Below are 25,686 nucleotides of genomic sequence, written 5' to 3'. Positions count from 1 at the left end.
CGACACCCAGATCTACCTCAGCTGTGACCACATTGTCTTAAATGAAATTCGTTCTCTCATAAACTGTCTGAAGGACATTAATAAATGGATGGGCCAAAAATTCCTTCAACTAAACTCTAGAAAAAGATTCTGCTTTTTGTTGCAACACTTAAATTAGAAACATGCTCCAGTTTTATTACTTCACAGTGGAGAACACACTAACAGCAAACACATCAAATCTGTCACACTCTCATACTTCTCTCAACTTAAAAATCTGGAAACAGTCATTCATGCTTTTATTTCATCTCGCCCAGATTACTGTAACTCCCTTTTTTCTCCATCTGCAGTAAAAAGTCTCTCTCCTCCTCACAGCTGATTCAAAACACAGCTGCCAGGATTTTTACACATTGCACCGATCCTTTCATCTCTGCACCGGCTGCCTGTTAGTTTTAGATTTTAAATTCTAATGATCACTTTTAAGGCATGAAATGGGCTAACCCCGATCTATATCTCAGACCTTTTAATCCCCCATGGGCCTCCACCGGCCCTGAGGTCCTCTAATGCTTCTCTCCTGGTTTCCAAAACCAGATTAAAGAACAAAGGTGACAGAGCTTTTGCCATCAGAGCCCCCAAACTGCGAAACAGCCTTCCAGAGGAGATCAGGATGGCGAATTCTATCACCTCTTTTAAGTCTCTTCTTAAAACACACTTTTATAGTCTGTGACCCGTTTTTTCTAACTTTTTGTTTCCACTGTGGTTTTATTGTTATTTTATTTATTGTTTCAAAGTGCTTAGTGTTTATTCTATATATTGTTAATGATGGTTCTTGGTGTTCTGTTGTTCTTACCCTGTAATAGGACTTTGTAAACCTGTTTTTGTGGCTTCAGACTGGATAAACAGTCAATGTATGACATCTTCTGGCAGACAACCACAACGCTGACGCAGGCACAAAGGGGATATGTACAGGTACCTTGTTTCTACCTTATTTAATGCAGATGTTGAAAAGACAGCAGCATCAATCATCAGCTGACAGCCGACGTCGATGAAATATGTGTGACTGACATCCATCACACAGGCGGCCAACTTTTATCCGTATTAATCAGATTTCCTGACCTTTGCAGTGTGTGAATAACATCTTAATTACCTCCAGAGACTCATTAAGAAAACACACTCGAGTCCTGATGTGTGACAGCAGAGGAGATCAGTGTGTCACACTGCTGTGAGTGTGTGTGAGTGAAGTTATTATCTCTACAACGTGGCATTCAGAAGGTAAATGAAAACTCACTGACTCATAATGAATGAAGCTTTGTTTATGTCCTGACTTCATATTTCATGTGTAGAACAAGTGGAGGGAAAATAAAGCAGAAATACATCTCAAAAACACTCAGAAAGCGAATATCCATCCACAGGCTGCTCATTTTACTCTTCGATGCTCAAACCAACAGTACACGACGAGCGATGCAACCATGTTTGGTACTTAAATCGGGGGAGCCACATAAACCTCTCCAAACTCCCACAGTCCAACCTGCTATCTCTAATTTGAGCGTGTACTCAAAGAAAACCCACATTCCTCGACCATGAACAAGATGATTACGTAAAGTAAAAGATCTAATAGGAAATTGCATTATTTAGTTTCAACATTGTTCTGTAGTAGGTTATTAATAACTGTAATTACGTCTTCAGTGTTCCTGCAATATGTACGTTTGAAATAATGCTCTTACTTTGAAAACATACTCTCAAGGTTGTGCAATACATCATAATAATAGGAGAGAATGAGAAAAAAAGGATAATGGATAAAACCATATAAATATATGTAATGTAAGTATTAATTATATATATTTAAAATATATAAGTACATATTGGACCAGTCTGTTGGCTGTGCACTGTATGCACACTGGTGTTCCTGTAGTTATTCTATAGTTTGATAGCACCTATTTGCACATTTATTATATGTTTAACAACAGAATGAAAATGTCATTTTCTTATTTTTTCATAAACAATTAATATTATTTTACATTAAATGTCACTTGGTTTCATTTACAGTCTGATTTTCTATTTAAAATAGCAAATTAATATTAAACTACAATATATGTTCCCTGTCTTATTTCACTGCGTTGAATATAGTATAATACAAATGCCTTTGTTACAGCATGATATCATATTAGAGACACTGTGTACATCTTGGTATGAATGCAGGAATGTACGTTTATATATTGTTATTTTGTTCTTTGTTTTTACTATTTTATCTAAATTTAAACTGTATTTTTTTATAGTAATTGGAACTGAAGTGCTATTTGACTTAACTTTATTATTTATTATTTATGTTGTTGCTGTTATTATTATTATTATTATTATTATTATTATTTTTATATTATTATTGTGAGGAACTGCAACTCCTACATTTAAACTAGTGGCTCACACACACACACACACACACAGAGTTAATGTCAGTATAACTGTTGTTAATATCAGCACAAGAAACGTTTTATTAGTGTTAATATTTAAAAGAACGCAGAGTTTTGGTGTACAATCACGAGTAGTTGCCGCCCTCCAGTGGCCGTAGTGAGGAATTACATCAGCGAAGTCAAGTTAGACATAATGATATTGTAGCACTTCCGTTGGACTCTTTCAAAATAAAACGGAGGGAAAAAAAATCAGATACGTATAATAACAATCATAGATTTATAATTTTCATTGTTCTCTCAATTTTGGTCCCCTTGCTGTTGTTGTTCTAGTTTGGTGTGGAGCACTGTCTGACCTGAGATAAAACTATTAGTCTACATTACAGGTCTTTTGCCTCAGCTAACAAAGATACTTGTAACTGTAACGTTAATACTGTTAACTGATAGTCACTGGATGAGCACTCAACTTAACTTAAGTGTATAAATGATAAATAACTTTATTTCTTCACAGCAAAATGTTAAAAGAAAGTAGTTTGCTGCGTTTCTTTTATTTGTATTTTATGTGGGAATTTCTGCCCTCTGGCGGCCGCGGTGTGTAATTACAACATCAAGTTAGCCATAATAGCATAGTGTGATACTTCCGTTTAACACCATCAAAATAAAACGCAGAATAGTGAGACGTAGTTGCGCGCCGTGGCCACCGGAGGGCAGTGTATACGATATATATGATTATACATGTTCATAACAATATCAACATTAGCATAGCATAGTATAATACTTTAATAATGTATAATATTATAACACCAACCCGAACAATGAAGATAAAACGGTGTAGTTGCGCAGACTTCCGGTAAACCCTTTCAAAGTAAAAAAAAAAAAAAAAAACTGAAAATCAACTTTTTGACTTTCCGCTTTACGACAGTTCGTCACTTCCTGTCACGCCGGCTCTCGGTCGTGGATTTGCACCGTTCACGGAACCGGTCGGACTAAAAGACCCGCCAGCGCGTCACACCGTCCCCGGTAAGCTGTCAGGAGAACATTACGGACCGAAGAGAAACTGAAGTTTTAACTCGAGTTAGAATCGGGATCGTCGCGAGGCCCGCGTGACTGTCCGTCGCCCTGACAACCAGTTAGCTTAGCATTGGCTAGCGCGGCCACCTGGCGAGGCGGCGAGCGTTAGCATTAGCCACCGTTAGCCGACGGTTCTTCTGGATCGATATCACGTCATTGATTCGGTATTGGTGAACTGATTGTGAGCTCGGGTCGATATTGTGCGACTGGGGTTATATTTTCCCGCTTTGCTGACGGATTCAATGAGTAACAGCGATAGGTAATCGATAATTAAAGGGATGCTCAGGGATCGATGATGACTAGCCCACTGCGCAAACTGATCTGCGCATCTTCCTGTGAGTGCGTGGCTGCAGAAATCAGTGCTGCTTATTGGCTGAGACCCTGCGCATGTGCAGACTGTGTGCAACCCTTTTCAGTTCAGGCCTGGTCGTACTGGGTTTGTTCTGGTCGTACTGGGTTTGTTCTGGGTTTGTTCTGGTCGTACTGGGTTTGTTCTGGCTGGGTTTGTTCTGGTCGTACTGGGTTTGTTCTGGTCGTACTGGGTTTGTTCTGGTCGTACTGGGTTTGTTCTGGTCGTACTTCACTGTTCAGTCACCCGAGTCTTGTGTTCTTCGCTCTGACTTTCAGGCCATGGCCAAGTTCAACGCCCCGGTGATCCAGGACAACCCGTCCGGATGGGGTCCGTGTGCGGTCCCAGAGAAGTTTAAAGACATGCCCTACCAGCCTTTCAGCAAAGGAGACCGCCTGGGAAAGGTTTGTGTTCCTCACGTTATGTGCTTTATAAAGTTATTATAAAGTTATTATACGTTGTCTTATGTTGTGTGTTCTCATTGTCAGGTTGCGGACTGGACTGGAGCGACTTATCAAGACAAGAGATACACGAGTGAGTGAGACCGCTGTGCACCCGATCGATCGATCAATCACTATGAATATATCAGAATCTGACGTTTCCTGCTTTTAAACGTCCTAAAACAACAGACAAACATTTATTTACATGTAATTCAAAGTATTTTAACAGCAAGTTGAAACTTATATTCTGGTTATGGTTTGTTGTTGACATCTTTTAAACCTCATTAGTTGTTTAAATTAAAGAAACACTGATCATTACCTGTTGTCAAGTTGATTTCTTATAAATATGTGTTCATTTTGTTTTTCAGATAAGTATTCCTCTCAGTTTGGAGGCGGTAGCCAGTACGCCTACTTTCATGAGGAGGATGAGACGAGCTTCCAGCTGGTGGACACCGCCAAGACGCAGAAGACCGCCTACCAGAGGAACCGCATGAGGTTTGCTCAGGTACAGAAGCCCACAGACACACTGAGCGTCTCCTTTTGCCTCAAACATCAGTTAATTAAGATGTTTCGGGTTCTGTTTTTTACGTAACGTGATGTTTGTTTCCACAGAGGAACCTGCGCAGGGACAAGGACCGTAGGAACCTGACTCAGTTCAACATGCAGACGCTTCCTAAGAGTGCCAAGCAAAAGGAGAGGTGAGATTCTGTCGCCACAAGAGAAGAAAAAAGTCACGTCTGCACATTTTGTGTTGACAGCTCGTCACATCGTAAACACTTCAGTTCAACCTCACGTTTGTGTCTTTCAGGGATCGTATGCGCCTGCAGAAAAAGTTCCAAAAGCAGTTTGGTGTCCGTCAGAAGTGGGACCAAAAATCCCAGGTTCGGGTCGCTTAATTGATCTTTATTCTGGTTTTTCTTTGTGATATATGACGGAAACATTTTTTATCTTTATAATATAATAGGCCTTTTAAACTATTATCTTATATTTTATTGACCAAAGGATTAATCAAGATAATACAAATAATTTACAGCTGTTTACTGGATAAACAAGACATGAATCTTCGGGGATAACATGTTTATAAATATGGATGAAACACCAAAAGTTTGTTTTGTGGGTGTATTCTTGAATCCGTTGTGTATTTGAATCTTCTTTATATATTTTTTTGTTAACTTGGATGTTTCTGTTTGTTCTACCTTTCTCCCTTCTCCCCCTTTCTCCCTGTCCCCTCCCCCCCCCGTGTCCATTTTCTTTAAGGCCCAGCTGAAGCCCAGAGACTCGTCAGTGGAGGTGAGGAGCGACTGGGAGGTGAAGGAGGAGATGGACTTCCCCAGACTGATGAAGATGAGATACATGGAGGTGGCTGACCCTCTTGACATGTAAGTGCGACGGACCTGCTCTTCGTCATCACTCGTTAAACGTGTTTAACGGGAGGGGAAATGCAGAAAGAGACCAATGTTTATTTCCTGTTGCCTGCAGTGAGTGCTGTGGTGCTTTGGAGTACTACGATAAAGCCTTTGACCGAATCACCACTCGCAATGAGAAGCAGCTCAAAAGCATCAAGAGGATCTTCCACACCGTCACTACCACTGACGATCCCGTCATTCGCAAGGTTATTTTCCATAATGAGCTGTTCTGGTTCACACAATAAGGACAGTCTGGAGTTTGTAGTTTGGATTCTTTGGAAACCCGTTTTTTCTTTTTGTTCTCTCTGCAGTTGGCTAAGACTCAGGGTAATGTGTTTGCCACTGATGCCATCTTGGCCACCTTGATGTGCTGCACACGCTCAGTCAACTCCTGGGACATCATTGTGCAGAGAGTGGGCAACAAGCTGTTCTTCGACAAGAGAGACAACTCTGACTTTGGTGAGGATTTAAGAGATCTTCTAACCCCAGGGGCCGGTTCCACAGAGAGATTTTAGACTGGTCTGTTGTCTCTCTTTGTGAAACCGGCCCTTTACTAGAATCTGATGATAATCACTGCTGCCTTCACGCAGGAGCTTTACATGTTACCTCCCTGTTGTGTTGCTTTAACATTTGTTGTACCTTCTCTTTATAGATTTGCTGACCGTGAGTGAGACTGCCAACGAGCCCCCGCAGGATGAAGGCAACTCCTTCAACTCACCTCGTAACCTGGCCATGGAGGCCACATACATCAACCACAACTTCAGCCAGCAGTGTTTACGCATGGTAAGAATGCGCACAATTTAAGCCCCTACACCCCCTACCCCTCGCCAGCTAGCTGTTTCCTTCTGTTTCCAGATTTTCCAGGCATACATACACGTTTGTCTGTGGTATCAAGTCACACATTACTTATCTTTCTTTGAGCACTCTTAGACAGAAAGCTTTCTAAATGTGTTAATTTAGTGAAGATGTGTAATGTTTGTTTTCTTTCCCTCAGGGTGGAGAGCGGCACAAGTTTCCTAACTCCAACCCATTTGTGGAGGAAGATATGGACAAGAGTGAGGTGGCGTCTGTAGCCTACAGGTGAGACACTGAACCCTGCTGGTTGCTTTATAGTTATGTCCATTATCATCAGGACATCTGCAAGCCTGTACAAAGGATTTAGAAGGGGGCAGTTACTTAAAGGCTGTTGTAACATTAATAAAACTGATGTTCATACACAAGCATATTTCGGTGTGATTGGATGTTAAACTGCTTCCTCTCAGTCTGATGGTTTGTGTTTGTGTTTTAGGTACCGTCACTGGAAGCTTGGGGAAGACATCGATCTGATCGTCCGCTGCGAGCACGATGGAGTGATGACCGGTGCCAACGGAGAAGTGTCCTTCATTAATGTCAAGACCCTGAACGAGTGGGACTCCAGGGTAAGGGAAAGCATGAGGGGGAACATTGTGATATTAACCAGAAAACACGATCTTTTAACGTTTAGTTTGTGCAAATGTCGTTTTTATTTCTTAAATTATTATCTTAACGGAACTTAACAAAATCTTTTTGAGTTCACAACATCGCACTATTTTTAAAAGGTAAATATCCAGTGGCCCATATTCTTTGTTGTTCTGTTTGTTTGTTTTGGAGGAATCCTGACCTCAGCAAATAGAGACTCAGAGTAAATATTAATTTTTTACCTTGATCAAACAGACACAGCGGCAGCAAATCTCCCCAACGGACACACAGTAAATCACTTAATGATCAAAAGACCAACGAGACTGCTTTTGTTGTCACAATGGAAAGTTCCTATTAGACTGTGCCAGTCCCAGAAAATATGTTTAGGACATATAGAATAAGAATAACCATAAAAAGTTTATTAAAAATTCCTTTTTCAGCTTGTGTTGAAGATTTTAAGTGTGGATTGAGTATGTGCTTTAATCCTACATGGACCCTTTTAGCTTTAGTATCAGTTGAATTGTTAAAGCTGTTGTTGCTCTGTTTAATCCTCAGTATTGTAACGGGGTGGACTGGCGTCAGAAGCTGGACTCTCAGAGGGGAGCCGTCCTGGCCACTGAGCTGAAGAATAACAGCTACAAATTGGCCCGCTGGACCTGCTGCGCCATGCTGGCTGGATCAGAGTACCTCAAACTGGGGTGAGGAACTCACACACAATCTGTCAGACTGAATATATATGGAAGAATACAGGAGATGTGCAGACGGAGGCCACATCATAATGTTTAGCATTTAACTTTCTACCGTAGTGTGACCAACAATATGCAAACAGGTACGACTGAGGCTCTGAGAATATTCAGCAAAATTACTGAAGATCACTTATTTATTGCAGGACTGTTGTATTAAGGCTGTTTCACGGTGGGGATGTAACGAATAAACATTAAAATGCAAAATAGTTACTTTTAGGTTTCTCTGAGAAACTGATGTATCTTGATAACTTATCTGTTCCAGGTTTATCAAAATCAACAAACACACAGCCTGGAGCAAACTTATTTATGTCTGTACTTTGCCTTGATAAAGACAAGCACAAATTGTAACAGAGCAGTACTAGTTTGTTAAAGCTTGACTGACTGAAGACTAAATGACTGTGTTCTGTAGGTACGTGTCTCGATACCACGTGAAGGACTCTGCTCGTCACGTCATCCTGGGCACCCAGCAGTTCAAGCCCAACGAGTTCGCCAGCCAGATCAACCTGAGCATGGAGAACGCCTGGGGAATCCTCCGCTGCGTCATCGATATCTGCCGCAAGCTGGACGAGGGCAAGTACCTCATCCTCAAGGACCCCAACAAGGTGAGCCGTCACTGTCTAATCACGCCGTGTGCTGCAGGGATTCATAAAAACATGCTGTTTTAAAGGCGGTTGTGAATTGTTGAGCTCATGGGTCGATATTCTGTCTCTACAGCAAGTGATTCGGGTGTACAGCCTGCCTGATGGAACCTTCAGCTCTGATGAAGAGGAGGAGGAAGAAGAAGATGAAGAGGATGAGGAGGAAGAAGGTGAGATTGAGTTGTTTTACTCCACGTGTTAAGTTCTTTAATGTACATTTACAGTTTGAGATAAATTAAAAACGGTTGAACATGTTTTTAAAGATGGCAAACAGATTTTCCATCAATTACATTAAACTACTATTCACATTAGAGCTGGGAGATGTCAAATGCAGTAAAATGGCGACATTATGAAAATTGTGTTATTACAACATGCAATGTGTCAGCAGCTACATTACTGATGTAAGAGGAGATTTTCTGGGTTTACATGTCACACTTGACTGATATCTTGTTTGATGTGAATCTTGTTTTCTTTCCTCTTTCTAGATGAAGAGAATTGAAGTGTGGAATCGGCTCCAGTGACCAAAGGGCCTTCACCATACATAAAGAAACACAATTTAATTCCTTTTGACATTCAATAAAGACGACAGATTGGCCAACTGAGTTAGTGTTTTCTGCTCTTGTGTTCATTTTTTCCTGGTGTGTCTGTCTGTCTGTCCAAACATGAGTCAGAAAGCATTTAAATGGAGCTTTTTGTGATGCAGTTTACACATTAGCAGCTACTGGTTGCTCTGCTTATTCCCAGTTGAACTTCAGAGACAAATCACCTAGTCTCTCCTGAAGAAGTTGATCGACTCTTTCACTCTGAGCTGCAGTTAAGGTGTTCTTCCAGTCACCGATCTTACCTGTATTGATAAAAAAACAAAAACTAGACCAAGTATCTGTTTACATGTTTCTGCACGAGCAACAGTTATGTTACGTTACCTTTGCGCATGAAGTCTCCCCTCAGCCTCGTTTCTGGCAGAAACTTGTAGTTTGCTTTCGAGTCTTTCTTCATGGTCTTGAATGTAGACTTTTCCACAACTTGCTCAATGGCTGCTTCACTCAGGTTTTTCCCTAAAAAAGTGCATATCTTAGTTACCGCTGTCTTCAGGTCCTAAAAGAGAAAAAGAAGCCCAACAGAGAACAAGTTTTAACACAGACTATTCTTTATATTAGAATTTAAATGTTCTTTGTAATTCATAGTATTTAATGCATTTGAATTGTGTTCCCTCCGTTCCCCCACACCCTTCTGCAGTCTAAGCCACATGTAGATGCTGAATAACTGCAGCAGGAAAAAAATCACATCTTACCAAAATCATGTCCTCATAGGTCAGGAAGAGGACGTTGTACTGGTCTCTCTTTGAATGCCACTCCCTGATGTGGTCAAACCAGGATGAGGAGTTAACTGTGAAATAATAATGTATCAGAATTTAAAGGTCTCGTCCAAACATGCATTAAGACCCCCCGACAAAAGTATAATTTCCACATTAAAACCCCTAAAAATGCATTTACTACCTCTACAATCTATGAATTATGTTCATTTCCCCCTGGGGAACTTGCCCTACTTCAATAAAAAGTCCATTCTCAGTGTATGTGCACTGGTGGAGCACACTATGAGTTGCATACTGCACCTGGGTTGACATCCAAACTGATCATGCTCATAGGCCCTGTCCCTCTGCACATACATCAATTTGCACAGTGACGCTCACACATTGAACTGTAGTAAAGGGAAGAACGTCTTATGAGTAGAGGGGGACTTACTAAATAGTCAAGAGTAATATATCTGCAGATTTGCAAAATCTACTGACCCAACAGAAAAGAGATGGTGTATATTACACTATAACTCAGCATTGAGACAACCAGTTCTTACCTGTGTCGTTGGCCAAATATTTGAAATGATTTTTAATTTCAAATAGTTTTGATTTTTGAATTGTTGATGATAATGTTCATGTGTTCTATATCTGTCAATATGAACACAATCCAGACTTTAACATAAAATTAAAAAATTTAATTAAAATTAAATAAAAAATTTAAAAATCTTTTGAATATTTCTGTCAAAATCTGCACTGAACTCTATGTGGTGATCATGATCATTATCCAGTTCCTCACCATTGCCTGTCATATAGTCCTCAAAAAAGTGCTCAAAACTCTTGGGCGTCTCCAGGTCCTTGATGGCAGCACTGAAGTGGTAATAGGACACAATGTTGTCCTTTGGATTCCGCATCACATAGATAATCTGAGATAAAAAACAAACAATAATCAGCCCAGAGCTGAAACCAATACTATTCTCTTGTCTATGCCAAACTTCATTCAAATAATTCACTATTTTATGACACCTTAATTAGTAGCTCATAAAACACTTTTGTTTTTGCCCCCATTCATCGTGAGCTGAACTCAAAGATGTAAGACTTTCTCTATGTGCACAAAAGGCCTATTTCTCTCAAATATTGTTCACAAATCTGTCAAAATCTGTTAGTGAGCACTTCTCCTTTGCTGAGATAATCCATCCACCTCACAGGTGTGGTATATCAAGATGCTAATCAGACAGCATGGGTATTGCACAGGTGTGCCTTAGGCTGGCCACAATAAAAGGCCACTCGAAAATGTGCAGTTTCACTGTATTGGGGGGGTCCGGCGGGCTCCGGAAACCAGTCAGTATCTGGTTTGACCACCATTTGCGTCACGCAATTGCACCACATCTCCTTCGCATAGAGTTGATCAGGTTGTTGATTGTGGCCTGTGGATTGTTGGTCCATTCCTCTTCAATGGCTGTGCGAAGTTGCTGGATATTGGCAGGACCTGGAACACCTGTCCTATACGCCGATCCAGAGCATCCCAAACATGCTCAATGAGTGACATGTCCGGTGAGTATGCTGGTCATGCAAGAACTGGGATGTTTTCAGCTTCCAGGAATTGTGTACAGATCCTTGCAGCATGATAATGCATGGCCCCATGTTGCAAGGTAGGTCACATGAGGTGATGGTCGTGGATGAATGGCACAACAATGGGCCTCAGGATCTCATCACGTGATGTGCATTCAAAATGCCATCAATAAAATGCACCTGTGTTCGTTGTCCATAACACACGCCTGCCCATACCATAACCCCACCGCCACCATGGGCCACTCGATCCACAACGTTGACATCTGCAAACCGCTCACCCACACAACGCCATACACGTCTGCCATCTGCCCTATACAGTGAAAACCGGGATTCATCCATGAAGAGAACACCTCTCCAAAGTGCCAGACGCCAGTGAGCATTTGCCCACTCAAGTCGGTTACAACGACGAACTGCAGTCAGGTCAAGACCCCGATGAGGATGACGAGCATGCAGATGAGCTTCCCTGAGACGGTTCCTGACAGTTTGTGCAGAAATTCTTTGGTTATGCAAACCGATTGTTGCAGCAGCTGTCCGGGTGGCTGGTCTCAGACGATCTTGGAGGTGAAGATGCTGGATGTGGAGGTCCTGGGCTGGTGTGGTTACACGTGGTCTGCGGTTGTGAGGCCGGTTGGATGTACTGCCAAATTCTCTGAAACGCCTTTGGAGACAGCTTATGGTAGAGAAATGAACATTCAATTCACGGGCAACAGCTCTGGTGGACATTCCTGCAGTCAGCGTGCCAATTGCACGCTCCCTCAAAACTTCATCGAGATCTCTGGCATTGTGCTGTGTGATGGAACTGCACATTTTCGAGTGGCCTTTTTTGTGGCCAGCTATCAGCATCTACCACACCTGTGAGGTGGATGGATTATCTCAGCAAAGGAGAAGTGCTCACTAACAGATGTTGACAGATTTGTGAACAATATTTGAGAGAAATAGGCCTTTTGTGCACATAGAGAAAGTCTTAGATCTTTGAGTTCAGCTCATGATGAATGGGGGCAAAAACAAAAGTGTTGCGTTTATAATTTTGTTCAGTGTAATTTTGCCCAAATACAGTCACTCTCTCTCTCTCTCACACACACACACACACACACACACACACACACACACACACACACACACACACACACACACAGAAATGTAAATGTGGAGAGATGGGCTGCAACATAGCAACACCTGCAGTGTTCATGGCCCTTTAGGGCAGCTTGGCAGCTTGGCAGGAGGTAACTGGCACCTCACCAGTTACCAGTCCACACTCCGTACTGTGTTGGACTTCAACCGGCCCCCCTCCGGTTCCCAAGCCAAGTCCCTAGAGAGTGAGCTACTGCAGCCCCGTTTCTACCTTGACAGACAAAGTGCTTTACAACTGGCCTTTCATTCACACTCAACTTAGGGTTCAGTGTCTTGTCCACGGACACTTTGTGGACAGGAGGAGCAAGGGAAATAAACGAATCAGTCGACTGACAGAAAATGAATCTGCAACTTCTCATACAAGGAATTCCTGCTTTTCCCTGTCTTACATTAAAAATGTTTTAATATCTTTGGGTTTTGGACTTGAATTTAAAATGTTAACTTGAGGTCTGGGAAATTATTGTGGGCATTTTCTGACACTTTATAACAAAATAATTGAGAACATAATCTGCACATGAATTATTTGCCAACTCCACTCATAAATTCAATTTACAATATACTTTAATACGTATATTCAGATTAATTATTTATAACTTTCTCTGTATATTTTTTGGCTTCCATAAAATACTGACCTTTGCCTTCTTGTCCTTCAGTCCCAGAGGCAGGAGAGTCGGGGTGAGGTGAGAGGCGAAGAGCCGTGGAGACGGTCGCAGATAGTAATCTCGACCCTCTGGGTACTCAAGCCACGGCATCTGCTCCCAGTTGTTTGGATATTCATTTAGACCTCCGTCTAACTCACAGATGGAGATGATGATCTGCTGAGTCCATATAGTTCCTGTGGGGGGACATAAGTTATGAGACATAACCTGTTCTCAGCAATGGACAAAACTGTAAATGCAAATACAAAAGGGTTTGTCTCACTGACCTGACTTTGGATAAGTGACAAGGAATATGTCATTATCTCGAATTTCAAAGCTCTGGAGTGAATCAATATACTCTGCAGTAGTGAGTCCAATGGGGAAGTTGTAGTTTTTGTACCTGACGAGATAGTCGGTGATCTGTTCCATGTTTCTGTTACTTCTGAATCACACAGACAAATTAGAGAAATGTATTCATATGGTCACAGGTAACAGGTGCAGTAGCTGGACTCTGGACTTGTACACTGGATTGTGCATGTTATTGGCTGTCGGCTTCTTCCTGTTAGAGAAATACTGACTGCTGGGTATATACTGCCACCAACAGTAAGCTTGAAATATAACAGTGTTTAAAAACCCCTCTGGAACTGTCCATATTTTTGAAAGAAATTGGTAAAACCATGAAATGATGAATATTATCAGTGATTTACAGGCATAAAAAGCTAGACAAAATCAAGTTTATTGACACCGGTTTGGACTGTGACTTTAAAGAAAAATCTAAGAGTTTCTACTGGGGAGTTGTGCTGAACCAAAACAGTATGCAGACATATATTTGGTTAAACACTATTTAATAATTAAAAGACAAAATAAAAACCAATTTAAATACACAGATTGAGAACCAGTTTAAAACATAATTTAAAGACCAAATCTAAATCACAGTCTCTAAAAAGGAATAAAATACCGTCAAGGGAAAGGAAATTCCCCAGTGGTACAGAGTAAACTGTCCCATATAGCTACAAGCTGCAATTGGTTGCTCTCAGTCTCTCCTGCTGCTTCGTCTCCAACTGGCGAATACAGAGTTGGAAAGCAATCAACAGACTTATCTGTAGTCTCTTACTGCATTAAGAGTTTATGTAAGAAAGAACAGCCAAGCTTTACTGATAGGGGTGAGTCAAAATAATGATTTAAATTCACTGCAGCCAAAAGAAACTAAAAATCCACGCAAATAAACAAAAATCAAACGAAAACAAAGGAAGTAGCTTACATAACTTTTATGATGCTCCTCACGTCTCCAACAGCTTAAAAATATGAAGTGGGACTTAACTGGAGGAGGGCTCCAGTGCACGCCCCACTGAGCGTCTCTCCTGCAGCGGACTGTGCAGAGCTCGGTGTCCTCTCTTTTTGCACTGGGACACTGGACTGTTCTCCCGGGTTTCACTTTGCTTTCGACCCGGCCATAGTCCGGCGTCTTCACTTTACACCCATTCTGCCTCTCAGGCACATCGTCTGTGAGCTCCTCTCTCTCGGTCAACAGGCGCTGCACACCTGCGCTGCAGTTTCCCCGTCAACTGTGAGGAGACAGGTGGAAAACACCCACACACAGCCCAGTGCACCAATCACCACGAGTTCACCCCAAGTGTCTTTCCAACGCACAACCAAACCCCGCGAAAGCCCAGAGAGTCTCTCCCCAAGACAGCGCCACCACCAGGAGTCATCACATACATCTGATGAGGATGAAGAAGGTGAGAGTCCAGCAGCCTGGTTTGTGAGTTAAATAAATCATGTTTCGGTAACATTGGATACCATGTTGTTGTTTTTAAAGATGACAAACAGATATTTTCCATCCTTAAATTACATAACAATATAATTAACATAAGAGCTCACCTGCTGCAGTTTACACTGTAAACTTTACAGGACAGAAACCATGCGTACTACAGACCAGGCGCACACAGTTTTCAAGAGATAACTGCGGCTGAAATGATGAGATGGACAGATATAAGTCGAGAAAAGTTTATTACTTTGCAGTCTACACAGCGTTCTGTAAAATAGCCGCATTCATAAACTTAATTTTAAATTATTTATGAGTGAATTACTTTTATTATTCTTTTTTTTATTTACATTCGCCATCATGTCCTTTCATTGTTCCATTAATTGCACAAATGAGCGATACAGTGGGCACAAGTATCGATATTCAAACGGATGTTAAGGGCGCCCTCATTTCCACAATGACTGAGATTTATATACAGAATCAGGCGCTCACGCAGCATCTGAAAGGAACAACCTGAAAAAAAGACTGAACGCGGAACACCTTTATCTCTGACTGAAGAGGTAAAGCCGCTGGAGTCGACTGAACAGAGTGTGGACTCAGGTCCAGTCTGCCTCCACCTGCTGGTAGCTAATGTCAGCTGACAGTTGACGATGTGAGGAAACACAAACTGCAGATGAGAGATGAACTGGTGTGCAGACTTTCCTGTTACATCCACTGAAACTAAGAGTTAAAGTGTATCACTGACAATCTATAGCTGTATGGGATGGCCTTTCCTAATGTATGACAATGACAGTCTTGCAGGTAGTGTATTTTATAATTAATGCTCAACAACCTTGAACATTAAATCCTACATATATAATATTTGAATCATATTTTAATTTTGCATTTAGTTGCTGTTTGTAGAGAAAAAAATCATGTACTGGCCCCAAGCTTTAAAACAAATCAAGATTTAATGGCCCAAATTCACTTTCATAATACATTTCAGAAGTAAAACTAATTATTATTCTTGTCTTAATATAAATTCAGGGGTATGTTCCAAGAAGCAGGTTTACTCAGTTATCATAATAACTCATAAAGTGTGGAGTCAGCTCCAGTGGCCAAAGGGCCTTCACCATACATAAAGAAACAATTTAATTCCTTTTGACATTCAATAAAGACAACAGATTAACCAACTGACTTTATTAGTGTCTTCTGCTCTTGTGTGTTCTTTTTTTCCAAACATGAGTCAGAAAGCATTTAAATGGTGCTTTTTGTGATGCAGTTTACACATTAGCAGCTACTGTATGTGCTGTCAGTAAAGTAGAACATGTGAGTCTGTTATTGTTGGTGTGGTTGCTCTGCTTATTCCCAGATGAACTTCAGAGACAAATCACCGAGTCTCTCCTGAAGTAGTTGATCGACTCTTTCACTCTGAGCTGCAGTTAAGGTGTTCTTCCAGTCACCGATCTTACCTGTATTGATAAAAAAACAAAAACTAGACCAAGTATCTGTTTACACGTTTCTGCACATGAGCAACAGTTATGTTACGTTACCTTTGCGCATGAAGTCTCCCATCAGCCTCGTTTCTGGCAGAAACTTGTAGTTTGCTTTCGAGTCTTTCTTCATGGTCTTGAATGTAGATTTTTCTACAACTTGCTCAATGGCTGCTTCACTCAGGTTTTTCCCTAAGAATGTGCATATCTTAGTTACCGCTGTCTTCAGGTCCTAAAAGAGAAACAGAAGCCCAACAGAGAACAAGTTTTAACAGACACATACTATTCTTTATATTAGAATTTCAACATGCCCTTTTAGTATTTAATACATTTGAATTGTGTTCCCTCCGTTCCCCCACACCCTTCTGCAGTCTAAACTACATGAAGATGCTTAATAAATGCAGCAGAAAAAAAATCACATCTTACCAAAATCATGTCCTCATAGGTCAGGAAGAGGACGTTGTACTGGTCTCTCTTTGAATGCCATTCCCTGATGTGGTCAAACCAGGATGATGCTCCAACTGTAAAATAATAATATTGTATCAGGTCCCGTCCAAACATGCATTAAGACCCCCCAACAAAAGTATAATTTCCACATTAAAACCCCTAAAAATGCATTTACTACCTCATTAAAAATTTGAGAATCTATGAATTTTGTTCATTTCCCCCTGGGGAACTTGCCCTACTTCAATATAAAGTCCATTCTCAGTGTATGTGCACTGGTGGAGCACACTATGAGTTGCATACTGCACCTGGGTTGACATCCAAACTGATCATGCTCATAGGCCCTGTCCCTCTGCACATACATCATTCTGCACAGTGACGCTCACACATTGAACTGTAGTAAAGGGAAGAACGTCTTTTGAGAGTAATATATATGCAGATTTGCTAAATCTACTGACCCAACAGAAAAGAGATGGTGTATATTACACTATAATGTAGAGAACCAGTACTTAGATTTGAAATTATTTTTAATTTCAAATAGTTTTGTTTTTTGAATTGTTGATGATAATGTTCATGTGTTCTGTATCTGTCAACATGAACACAATCCAGACTTTAACATAAAATTAAAAAGTATTTCCTATCTTTCTGTCAAGTCTTCACAATTAGATAGTTATTTAAATCGTATGAGCATTATCATCATCCAGATCCTGAAGTACCTCACTGTTGCCCATCAAATACTCCTCAAAAAAGTTCTCATTACTAAATTGTTGATGAAATGTTCATAATAAAGTGCTCTGTATATATCAATGAACATAACCCAGACTTTTTAGCATAACATGTAAAAATCTTTTGAATATTTCTGTCAAAATCTGCACTGAACTCTATGTGGTGATCATGATCATTATCCAGACCCTGAAGTTCCTCACCATTGCCCGTCATATAGTCCTCAAAAAAGTGCTCAAAACTCTTGGGCGTCTCCAGGTCCTTGATGGCAGCACTGAAGTGGTAATAGGAGACAATGTTGTCCTTTGGATTCCGCATCACATAGATAATCTGACATAAAAAACAACAATCAGCCCAGAGCTGAAACCAATACTATTCTCTTGTCTATGCCAAACTCCATTCAAATAATTCACTATTTTATGGCACCTTAATTAGTAGCTCATAGGCACTTTAAATATGGAAGCCCATTGCTGCCAGGAAAAAGAAAGATTTTATTAAATTAAATTTGTATCCTAATTTTTGACAAATGTTGAACTATTGTAATTTTGACCAAATACAATGACACATATAAGAATGTAAATGCGGAGAGATGGGCTGCCACATAGCAACACCTGGAGGGTTCAGGGCCTTTAGGGCACCTTGGCAGTGAGCAGGAGGTGACCTGCCTCCTCACCAGTTACCAGGAGGTGACCTGCCTCCTCACCAGTTACTAGTCCACACTCCATACTGTGGTCCGTGTTGGATTTCAACCGGCCACCCTCCTAGAGACCGAGCTACTGCAGCCCCGTTTCTACCTTGACAGACAACATCTGCAACTTCTCATACAAGGATTTCCTGCTTTTCCCTGTCTTACATTAAAAATGTTTTAATATCTTTGGGTTTTGGACTTGAATTAAAATGTTACCTTGAGGTCTGGGAAATTATTGTGGGCATTCTCTGACACTTCATAACGAAACGATCAATAGAGAAAATAATTAATGCATTTTTTAAAATTAATTATATTAATTATTTGCCAACTCCACTCATAAATTCAGTTTACAATATACTTTTATACGTATATTCAGATTAATTATTTATAACTTTCTCTGTATATTTATTAGCTTCCATAAAATACTGACCTTTGCCTTCTTGTCCTTCAGTCCCAGAGGCAGGAGAGCCGGGGTGAGGTGAGAGGCGAAGAGCCGTGGAGATGGTCGTAGAGAGTAATCACCTCGACCCTCTGTGTACTCAAGCCACGGCATCTGCTCCAAGTTGTTTGGATATTCATTCAGACCTCCGTGTAACTCACAGATGGAGATGATGATCTGCTGAGTCCATATAGTTCCTGTGGGGGGACATAAGTTATGAGACATCACCAGTTCTCAGCAATGGACAAAACTTTAAATGCAAATACAAAAGGTTTGTCTCACTGACCTGACTTTGGATAAGTGACAAGGAATATGTCATCATCTCGAATTTCAAAGCTCTGGAGTGAATCAATGTGCTCTGCAGTTGTGAGTCCAATGCCAAAGTTGTAGTTTTTGTACCTGACGAGATGGTTGGTGATCTGTTCCATGTTAAAAAGCAGAGAAATGTATTCATATGGTCACATGTGTAGTAGCTGGACTCTGGACTTGCACACTGGATTGTGAATGTTATTGGCTGTTGGCTTCTTCCTGTAAGGGAAATACTGACTGCTGGGTATATACTGCCACCAACAGTAAGCTTGAAATATAACAGTGTTTAAAAACCCCTCTGGAACTGTCCATATTTTTTAAAGAAATTAGTAAAACCATGAAATGATGAAGATTAGTGATTTACAGGCATAAAAAGATAAACCAAATCAAGTTTATTGACACTGCTGTGGAGTGTGACTTTAAAGAAAAATCTAAGAGCTTCTACTGGGGAGTTGTGCTGACCCAAAACAGTATGCAGACAGATATTTGACCTAGCCAAGTAATCTTGGTGTGTAACCCCATGTTTTCTGGGTCTATGAATCCATTGGACTTGTCTGAATTGCACTGACAAGATTACATACTTATGGAATACATGATTTTGTGAGATTACTGTAAGGTTTTATCTTTGTTTGGGGTGAACCAGAGATGTACACGATTTAGCCTATGTCATGTAACTCCTACTCAGTACGTGTTTTTGGACACATACCCTTTCTTTTGCTAAAACACAGACTTGACATTCAATGTAAAAGTTATTGCTCCCAAAAGTAACTTAAATTGGAGTTGTATAACTTTTGATCATAAACAACTCTGAATTAGCCTGAACAGAGGCCTGTGTGTGAACCCTCTAAAATGATCACTAATTTCAATTTGAATAAGGTAATACATTTGTAATGCATCCTCTATAGATGTTTTTGAGTATAAAAGGTGGCATTTTACTAAACCCAACAAAACTAAATTCACAATTTTTGGCAATTCAGAAGATGGGGGAAGAGAATACTGACATTTGATATTGCTTGCCTCATTGAAATGTTGTTGCAGATGACTCCACCATCAAAGTTGCCCAATACCGAACCATTGATCCTGCTTTGCTGTTCCATCGGTTCCTGATCTTATCGAAAACTGGACAGTTTTCACTGGAAGATGTAATGAGCCATGAGCTCTGCTCATTTCCTGCAGTCCTGTTCGAAGGCAAGGAAATCCTCCGTAAAGCCAACAAGCCCCAACTAGCCCAGGCAGTCACTGAGTTCTCAAGCAAGAAATCTAACAAAACTGTCCTGGATTCCATCCCACCAACTGAGCATTATGTCCTTGACGGTGGCTCCCTGGTTCACTGCTTGGCATGGAAAAAGGGTGACAGTTACGGTGCCATTGCACAGTCATATGCAGGCTTTACCATATGCCATTATGGTACAGCAACAGTAATTTTTGATGGTTATAGCGAAGGTCCTTCAATCAAAGACAATAAGCATCAGAGACGTGGTGAAAACACTGACCCCATCGTTAACTTCAATGCAGAGACTGAGTTTGTGGGAAGAAAGGATGATTTCCTTTCCAGATCTTGCAACAAACAAGGACTTATCAATCTTATGACCGAGGAGCTGGAGAAGAAGGGCTGCACTGTTGTCAATGCATTAGGTGATGCAGACGTGGACATTGTGAAAGCTGCAGTCAAGGCCATAGAACATCAGCCCACAACCTCAATAGGGGAGGATACAGACTTACTCATTCTTCTCCTCTACTATGCTGGGACGAACAATAAAGTCCAAAGCTACTAAAGTGTACAACATCAGTGAGATGAAACAAGTCCTGGCTAGTGACTTGTGTTCCCAGTTGCTGTTTATTCAGGCCTTCACAGGATGTGATACAACTATTTTTAGTGTTGGCAAACAGACAGCATTCCAGAAACTTGTGAATTGTGAATCAACCATCCAGTCCTGTGCAAATGCGTTTCTGCTCCAACATCAAGCAAGGAATGTCATAGAAGACCATGGGACCAAGGCAATGGCAGTGTTGTTTGGCGGAAAGAGTACCGATTCACTTGCCTCTTTGCGCTACAACCTTTTTAGCAAGAAAATCGTTACCGCCAAATCATTTGTTACCCCAGAACGTCTGCCTCCAACAGAGTCCTCAACCAAATACCACTGCCAAAGAGTTTACTTCCAGATCATGGTGTGGATTGGAAAGGAAGGTGACATGAACACAGTGGATTGGGGTTGGAAACTGGTGGACAACCGGTTCCTGACAGTTATGACCAGTAAGACTGCTGCCCCAGAAAGCCTCCTGCAGATGATCCACTGTAATTGCACAACTGTCTGCCGGACACAACGGTGCAGTTGCAGGGCATATAGACTACCATGCATGCCTGCTTGTGGACCATGTCAAGTTGGGAATTGTGAGAATCACTATAATCAACCTCTATGGGAGGAAGAGTGTGACGACTAATGGTAAATCTAGTGAAGGTCACAGTGCAAAAAAGTATAAAAAATAAACCAGAATAAGAGGAAACAACTGAAGAAAATATAAAAAGATATGTATAAATAAGAAAAGTATTAAAAAAGTATAAAAAACAAAATGGCAAAAAAACCAAAACGCATTATAAAAAAAATATAAAAACATAAAACACAAAAAAATAAAAAGGGTTAGCGGTACTGAGCCTTCCCGTGGCAGCCCTGTTTTGACTAATTTTACAGTACCACACAGTTCTAATGAATTTATACTTTATTGGAATCAAAAGACTGGAACCACAGAAACCACCAACACTAAGCCAAACGATATGAGAAAGGAGAAATATGCAACTACTTAAGGGAAATTTTACTTATTTTTCGCATAAATATGCTTGTAACCAATTGCTTTAATATAAAATTTAAGAGTCAATTACTTTTATTATTCTTTTTTTATTTACATTCGCCATCATGTCCCTGTTAATGATCTTTTATTTGATGCTGAATTATGAAGCACTTTGTAAAGTCTGTTTGAGTATGAGCTGTATAGATTAATGATTGATCATCCCTCTGACGTGAAATAATAATATTGATTGAAATCTCACCACGTTGGTTTATAGGTGCATGTGATGAGATCATGTCCCATTAATGCATGTTACTAACTCTACTTCTTCCCCGGAGTTCTTGTGCTTTCTCGTCTCACAGGTTCTCATGGATCCTGGTGGAGCCTCCTGCCATGGTCCTGCTTGACTGCCATTGCCAATACTGTTGTTGCTGTGCACCTGTCTGTCTGTCTGTCTCTCGCTCTCTCTCTCTCTGCCTCTCTCTCTCTCTCTCTCTCTCTCTCTCTCTCTCTCTCTCTCTCTCTCTCTCACCCCAACTGGTCGAGACAGACGACCACCCACCTAGAGCCGGAGGATCTGTCCTAGGTTTCTGCCTTTTAACAGGCAGTTTTTCCTTGCCCTTGTCGCCAAGTGCTTGCTCATGGTGGTACTGTTGGGTCTCTGTAATTAATGTTAAAGAGTTCGGTCTAGACCTGCTCTATTTGAAAAGTGTCCTGAGATAACTTCTGTTATGAATTGGCGCTATACAAATAAAATTGAATTGAATTGAATTGAATTGGTACGGGTGCTATAAGTCGCCAAAGCCGCGCGTAATGACAGCTGTTCTGATACTGTGTTGGAGAATCTCGCCAAATGCAACTCGATCCCTTTTTGTCTTTGATGTTGCTTTAAGTGTATCACTGACAGTCTATAGCTGTATGGGATGACCTTTCCTAATGTATGACAATGACAGTCTTGCAGGTAGTGTATTTTATAATTAATGCTCAACAACTTTGAACATTAAATCCTACAGTTATAATATTTGAATCATATTTTAATTTTGCATTTAGTTGCTGTTTGTAGAGAAAAAATCATGAACTGGCCGAATAACTCATAAAGTGTTGAGTTGGCTCCAGTGGCCAGAGGGCCTTCACCATACATAAAGAAACAATTTAATTCCTTTTGACATTCAATAAAGACGACAGATTAACCAACTGACTTTATTAGTGTTTTCTGTGTGTTCATTTTTCCCCAAACATGAGTAAATGGTGCTTTTTGTGATGCAGTTTACACATTAGCAGCTACTGTATGTGCTGTCAGTAAAGTAGGACATGTGAGCCTGTTATTGTTGGCGTGGTTGCTCTGCTTATTCCCAGATGAACTTCAGAGACAAATCACCGAGTCTCTCCTGAAGCAGTTGATCAACTCTTTCACTCTGAGCTGCAGTTAAGGTGTTCTTCCAGTCACCGATCTTACCTGTAATAAAAAGAAAAAAACTAGACCAAGTATCTCGTTTACACGTTTCTGCACATGAGCAACAGTTATGTTACGTTACCTTTGCGCATGAAGTCTCCCTTCAGCATCGTTTCTGGCAGAAACTTGTAGTTTGCTTTCAAGTCTTTCTTCATGGTCTTGAATGTAGATTTTTCTACAACTTGCTCAATGGCTGCTTCACTCAGGTTTTTCCCTAAAAAAGTGCAGATCTTAGTTACCGCTGTCTTCAGGTCCTAAAAGAGAAACAGAAGCCCAACATAGAACAAGTTAAAACACAGACACGTATTCTTAAAAATTTACATGTACATGAAAATGCTGAACAACCACAGGGAAAAAACACATCTTACCAAACTCATGTCCTCGTAGGTCAGGAAGAGGATGTTGTACTGGTCTTTCTTTGAATGCCACTCCCTGATGTGGTCAAACCAGGATGATGAGTTAACTGTAAAACAGAGTAATGTATCCCTTAATTTAACATTTTCATTGAAAATTAAGTGTCTAATGAATATGTTTATCCCAAATGCAAATATAACTAACATTGTATAAAGAAAGCAAAAGTTCAAGTTCAACAGTTATCCCCGCCAGGGACGGTCAGTCCACCACTTTGGGTAACATCACAGAAATAATTTGTAATTTTTCCCTTCTACATGCATGTGTAGAGTAATGTTTGCAAAATCTACTGACCTGAATGCAACAGAAAAGTGCTGGTGTACATTACACCAGTCAGCATTGAAAGAACAAATACTTAATTGTAAAAGTGTACTTTGCTGAAAAAGATTTTTAATTTGAAACAGTTCTTATTACTAAATTGTTGATGAAATATTCGTAACAAAGTCCTCTATATATGTCAACATGAACACAACCCAGACTTTTTAACATAAAATTACAAAGTCTTTCAAATATTTCTGTCAAATCTGCTTTTAACTCTATGTGGTGATCATAATCATTATCCAGACCCTGAAGTACCTCACCGTTGCCCGTCATATAGTCCTCAAAAAAGTGTTCAAAACTCTTTGGCGTCTCCAGGTCCTTGATGACAGCACTGAAGTGGTAATAGGAGACGATGATGTCCTTTGGATTCCGCATCACATAGATAATCTGACATAAAAAACAAACAACAATCAGCCCAGAGCTGAAACCAATACTATTGTCTTGTCTATGCCAAACTTCATTCAAATAATTCACTATTTTATTGCACCTTAATTAGTAGTTTATAGGCACACAGTGAATATGGAAACTCATTCCTGCTAGGAATAAAAAACATGCTGATCATTCCAGCTGCTCAGATGTGAGGATTTCCTGCTTTTCCCTGTGTTATGTTATAGTAAATTGAATATCTTTGGGGTTTGGTCTGTTGGTGGAACAAAAATAATCTCTGGGAAATAATTGTAGGCATTTTCTGACACTTCATAGATTAATCCATTAATCGCAACAAATAATGAGCAGATGAGCATTTATGGTAGTGTAGAAGATTATTTGCAACCCTACACATAATTGTGATTCACCACAATATCTATGTACTTTATATTCGGATGTATCATTTAAAACTTTCTCTCTATATTTTAACAAACCTTTATTTACCTGGTAAAATTGAGCTTCCATAAAATACTGACCTTTGCCTTCTTGTCCTTCAGTCCCAGAGGCAGGAGAGTCGGGGTGAGGTGAGAGGTGAAGAGCCGTGGAGAGGGTCGCAGATAGTAATCTCGACCCTCTGGGTACTCAAGCCACGGCATCTGCTCCGAGTTGTTTGGATATTCATTCAGACCTCCGTCTAACTCACAGATGGAGATGATGATCTGCTGAGTCCATATAGTTCCTGTGGGGGGACATAAGTTATGAGACATAACCTGTTCTCAGCAATGGACAAAACTGTAAATGAAAATACAAAAGGGTTTGTCTCACTGACCTGACTTTGGATAAGTGACAAGGAATATGTCATTATCTCGAATTTCAAAGCTCTGGAGTGAATCAATATACTCTGCAGTAATGAGTCCAATGGGGAAGTTGTAGTTTTTATACCTGCAGAGATAGTCGGTGATCTGTTCCATGTTACTTCTGAATCACACAGACAAATGTTTGCATGTGGCACTAGATTAGAGCAGAAACCTGTACCTCACAGGTACACTAGCTGGACTCTGGACTTGGATTGTGAATGTTATTGGCTGTTGGTTTCTTCCTGTAAGGGAAATACTGACTGCTGGGTATATACTGCCACCAACAGTAAGCTTGAAATATAATAAAGTGTTTAAAAACCCCTCTGGAACTGGAGCAACATTAAATTTATTTATACATCATGTAGAGACAAACTGAGAAAACCAGTTGAAAGTGCTCATGTGGGGCTTTTATACAGTATAGTATAAAAATTTGTAAAACTGTGAAATTTACACAAATTAAGAACTGTCGTCTGTTGTCTCCTACTGCATCTAGAGTTCATAGATGTAAGGTGGACCGGTCAAAATAAGTAACCAAATTCATTGCAACCAAAACA

General features: G+C 40.4%; 3 protein-coding genes across 8 annotated transcripts; 2 read left to right on the top strand and 1 right to left on the bottom strand.

The window, feature by feature from the left end:
• The first annotated feature begins 3,285 nt into the window (after window positions 1-3,285).
• On the top strand, window positions 3,286-9,070 carry eif3d (eukaryotic translation initiation factor 3, subunit D). Of its 2 annotated transcripts, none has more exons than XM_051387797.1 (16): window positions 3,286-3,401; window positions 4,080-4,205; window positions 4,290-4,335; window positions 4,610-4,746; window positions 4,854-4,939; window positions 5,050-5,122; window positions 5,505-5,620; window positions 5,721-5,853; window positions 5,959-6,106; window positions 6,300-6,430; window positions 6,642-6,727; window positions 6,936-7,065; window positions 7,640-7,782; window positions 8,240-8,432; window positions 8,545-8,638; window positions 8,954-9,070. In XM_051387797.1, exons 2-16 carry the CDS (start codon window positions 4,083-4,085, stop codon window positions 8,965-8,967), a joined length of 1,653 nt encoding a protein of 550 aa, XP_051243757.1. In that variant the 5' UTR covers window positions 3,286-3,401; window positions 4,080-4,082; the 3' UTR covers window positions 8,968-9,070. The 2 variants fall into 2 exon arrangements, with proteins under 2 accessions (XP_051243757.1, XP_051243756.1); XM_051387796.1 differs by having other exon boundaries at window positions 5,499-5,620.
• Window positions 8,650-25,322, bottom strand: sult3st1 (sulfotransferase family 3, cytosolic sulfotransferase 1). Of its 5 annotated transcripts, XM_051387813.1 has the most exons (7): window positions 25,218-25,261; window positions 13,388-13,500; window positions 13,095-13,297; window positions 10,559-10,685; window positions 9,760-9,854; window positions 9,392-9,563; window positions 8,650-9,312 (listed from the first exon to the last, which is right to left on the bottom strand). In XM_051387813.1, exons 1-7 carry the CDS (start codon window positions 25,244-25,246, stop codon window positions 9,203-9,205), a joined length of 849 nt encoding a protein of 282 aa, XP_051243773.1. In that variant the 5' UTR covers window positions 25,247-25,261; the 3' UTR covers window positions 8,650-9,202. The 5 variants fall into 5 exon arrangements, with proteins under 5 accessions (XP_051243773.1, XP_051243772.1, XP_051243771.1 ...); XM_051387812.1 differs by lacking the exon at window positions 13,388-13,500 and having other exon boundaries at window positions 25,105-25,317; XM_051387811.1 differs by lacking the exons at window positions 13,388-13,500; window positions 25,218-25,261 and adding an exon at window positions 18,918-19,140.
• LOC127356229 (uncharacterized) lies at window positions 18,831-21,886 on the top strand. Its single transcript, XM_051387818.1, has 2 exons — window positions 18,831-18,902; window positions 19,979-21,886. The coding sequence occupies exons 1-2, from the start codon at window positions 18,848-18,850 to the stop codon at window positions 20,713-20,715; spliced, it is 792 nt and encodes a 263-aa protein (XP_051243778.1). The 5' UTR covers window positions 18,831-18,847; the 3' UTR covers window positions 20,716-21,886.
• Window positions 25,323-25,686: the final 364 nt, after the last annotated feature.

The sequence above is a fragment of the Dicentrarchus labrax genome, unplaced genomic scaffold (assembly GCF_905237075.1).
Source record: "Dicentrarchus labrax unplaced genomic scaffold, dlabrax2021, whole genome shotgun sequence".
Lineage (NCBI taxonomy): Eukaryota > Metazoa > Chordata > Actinopteri > Moronidae > Dicentrarchus > Dicentrarchus labrax.
This window is presented reverse-complemented; position numbering and strand designations above follow the sequence as displayed.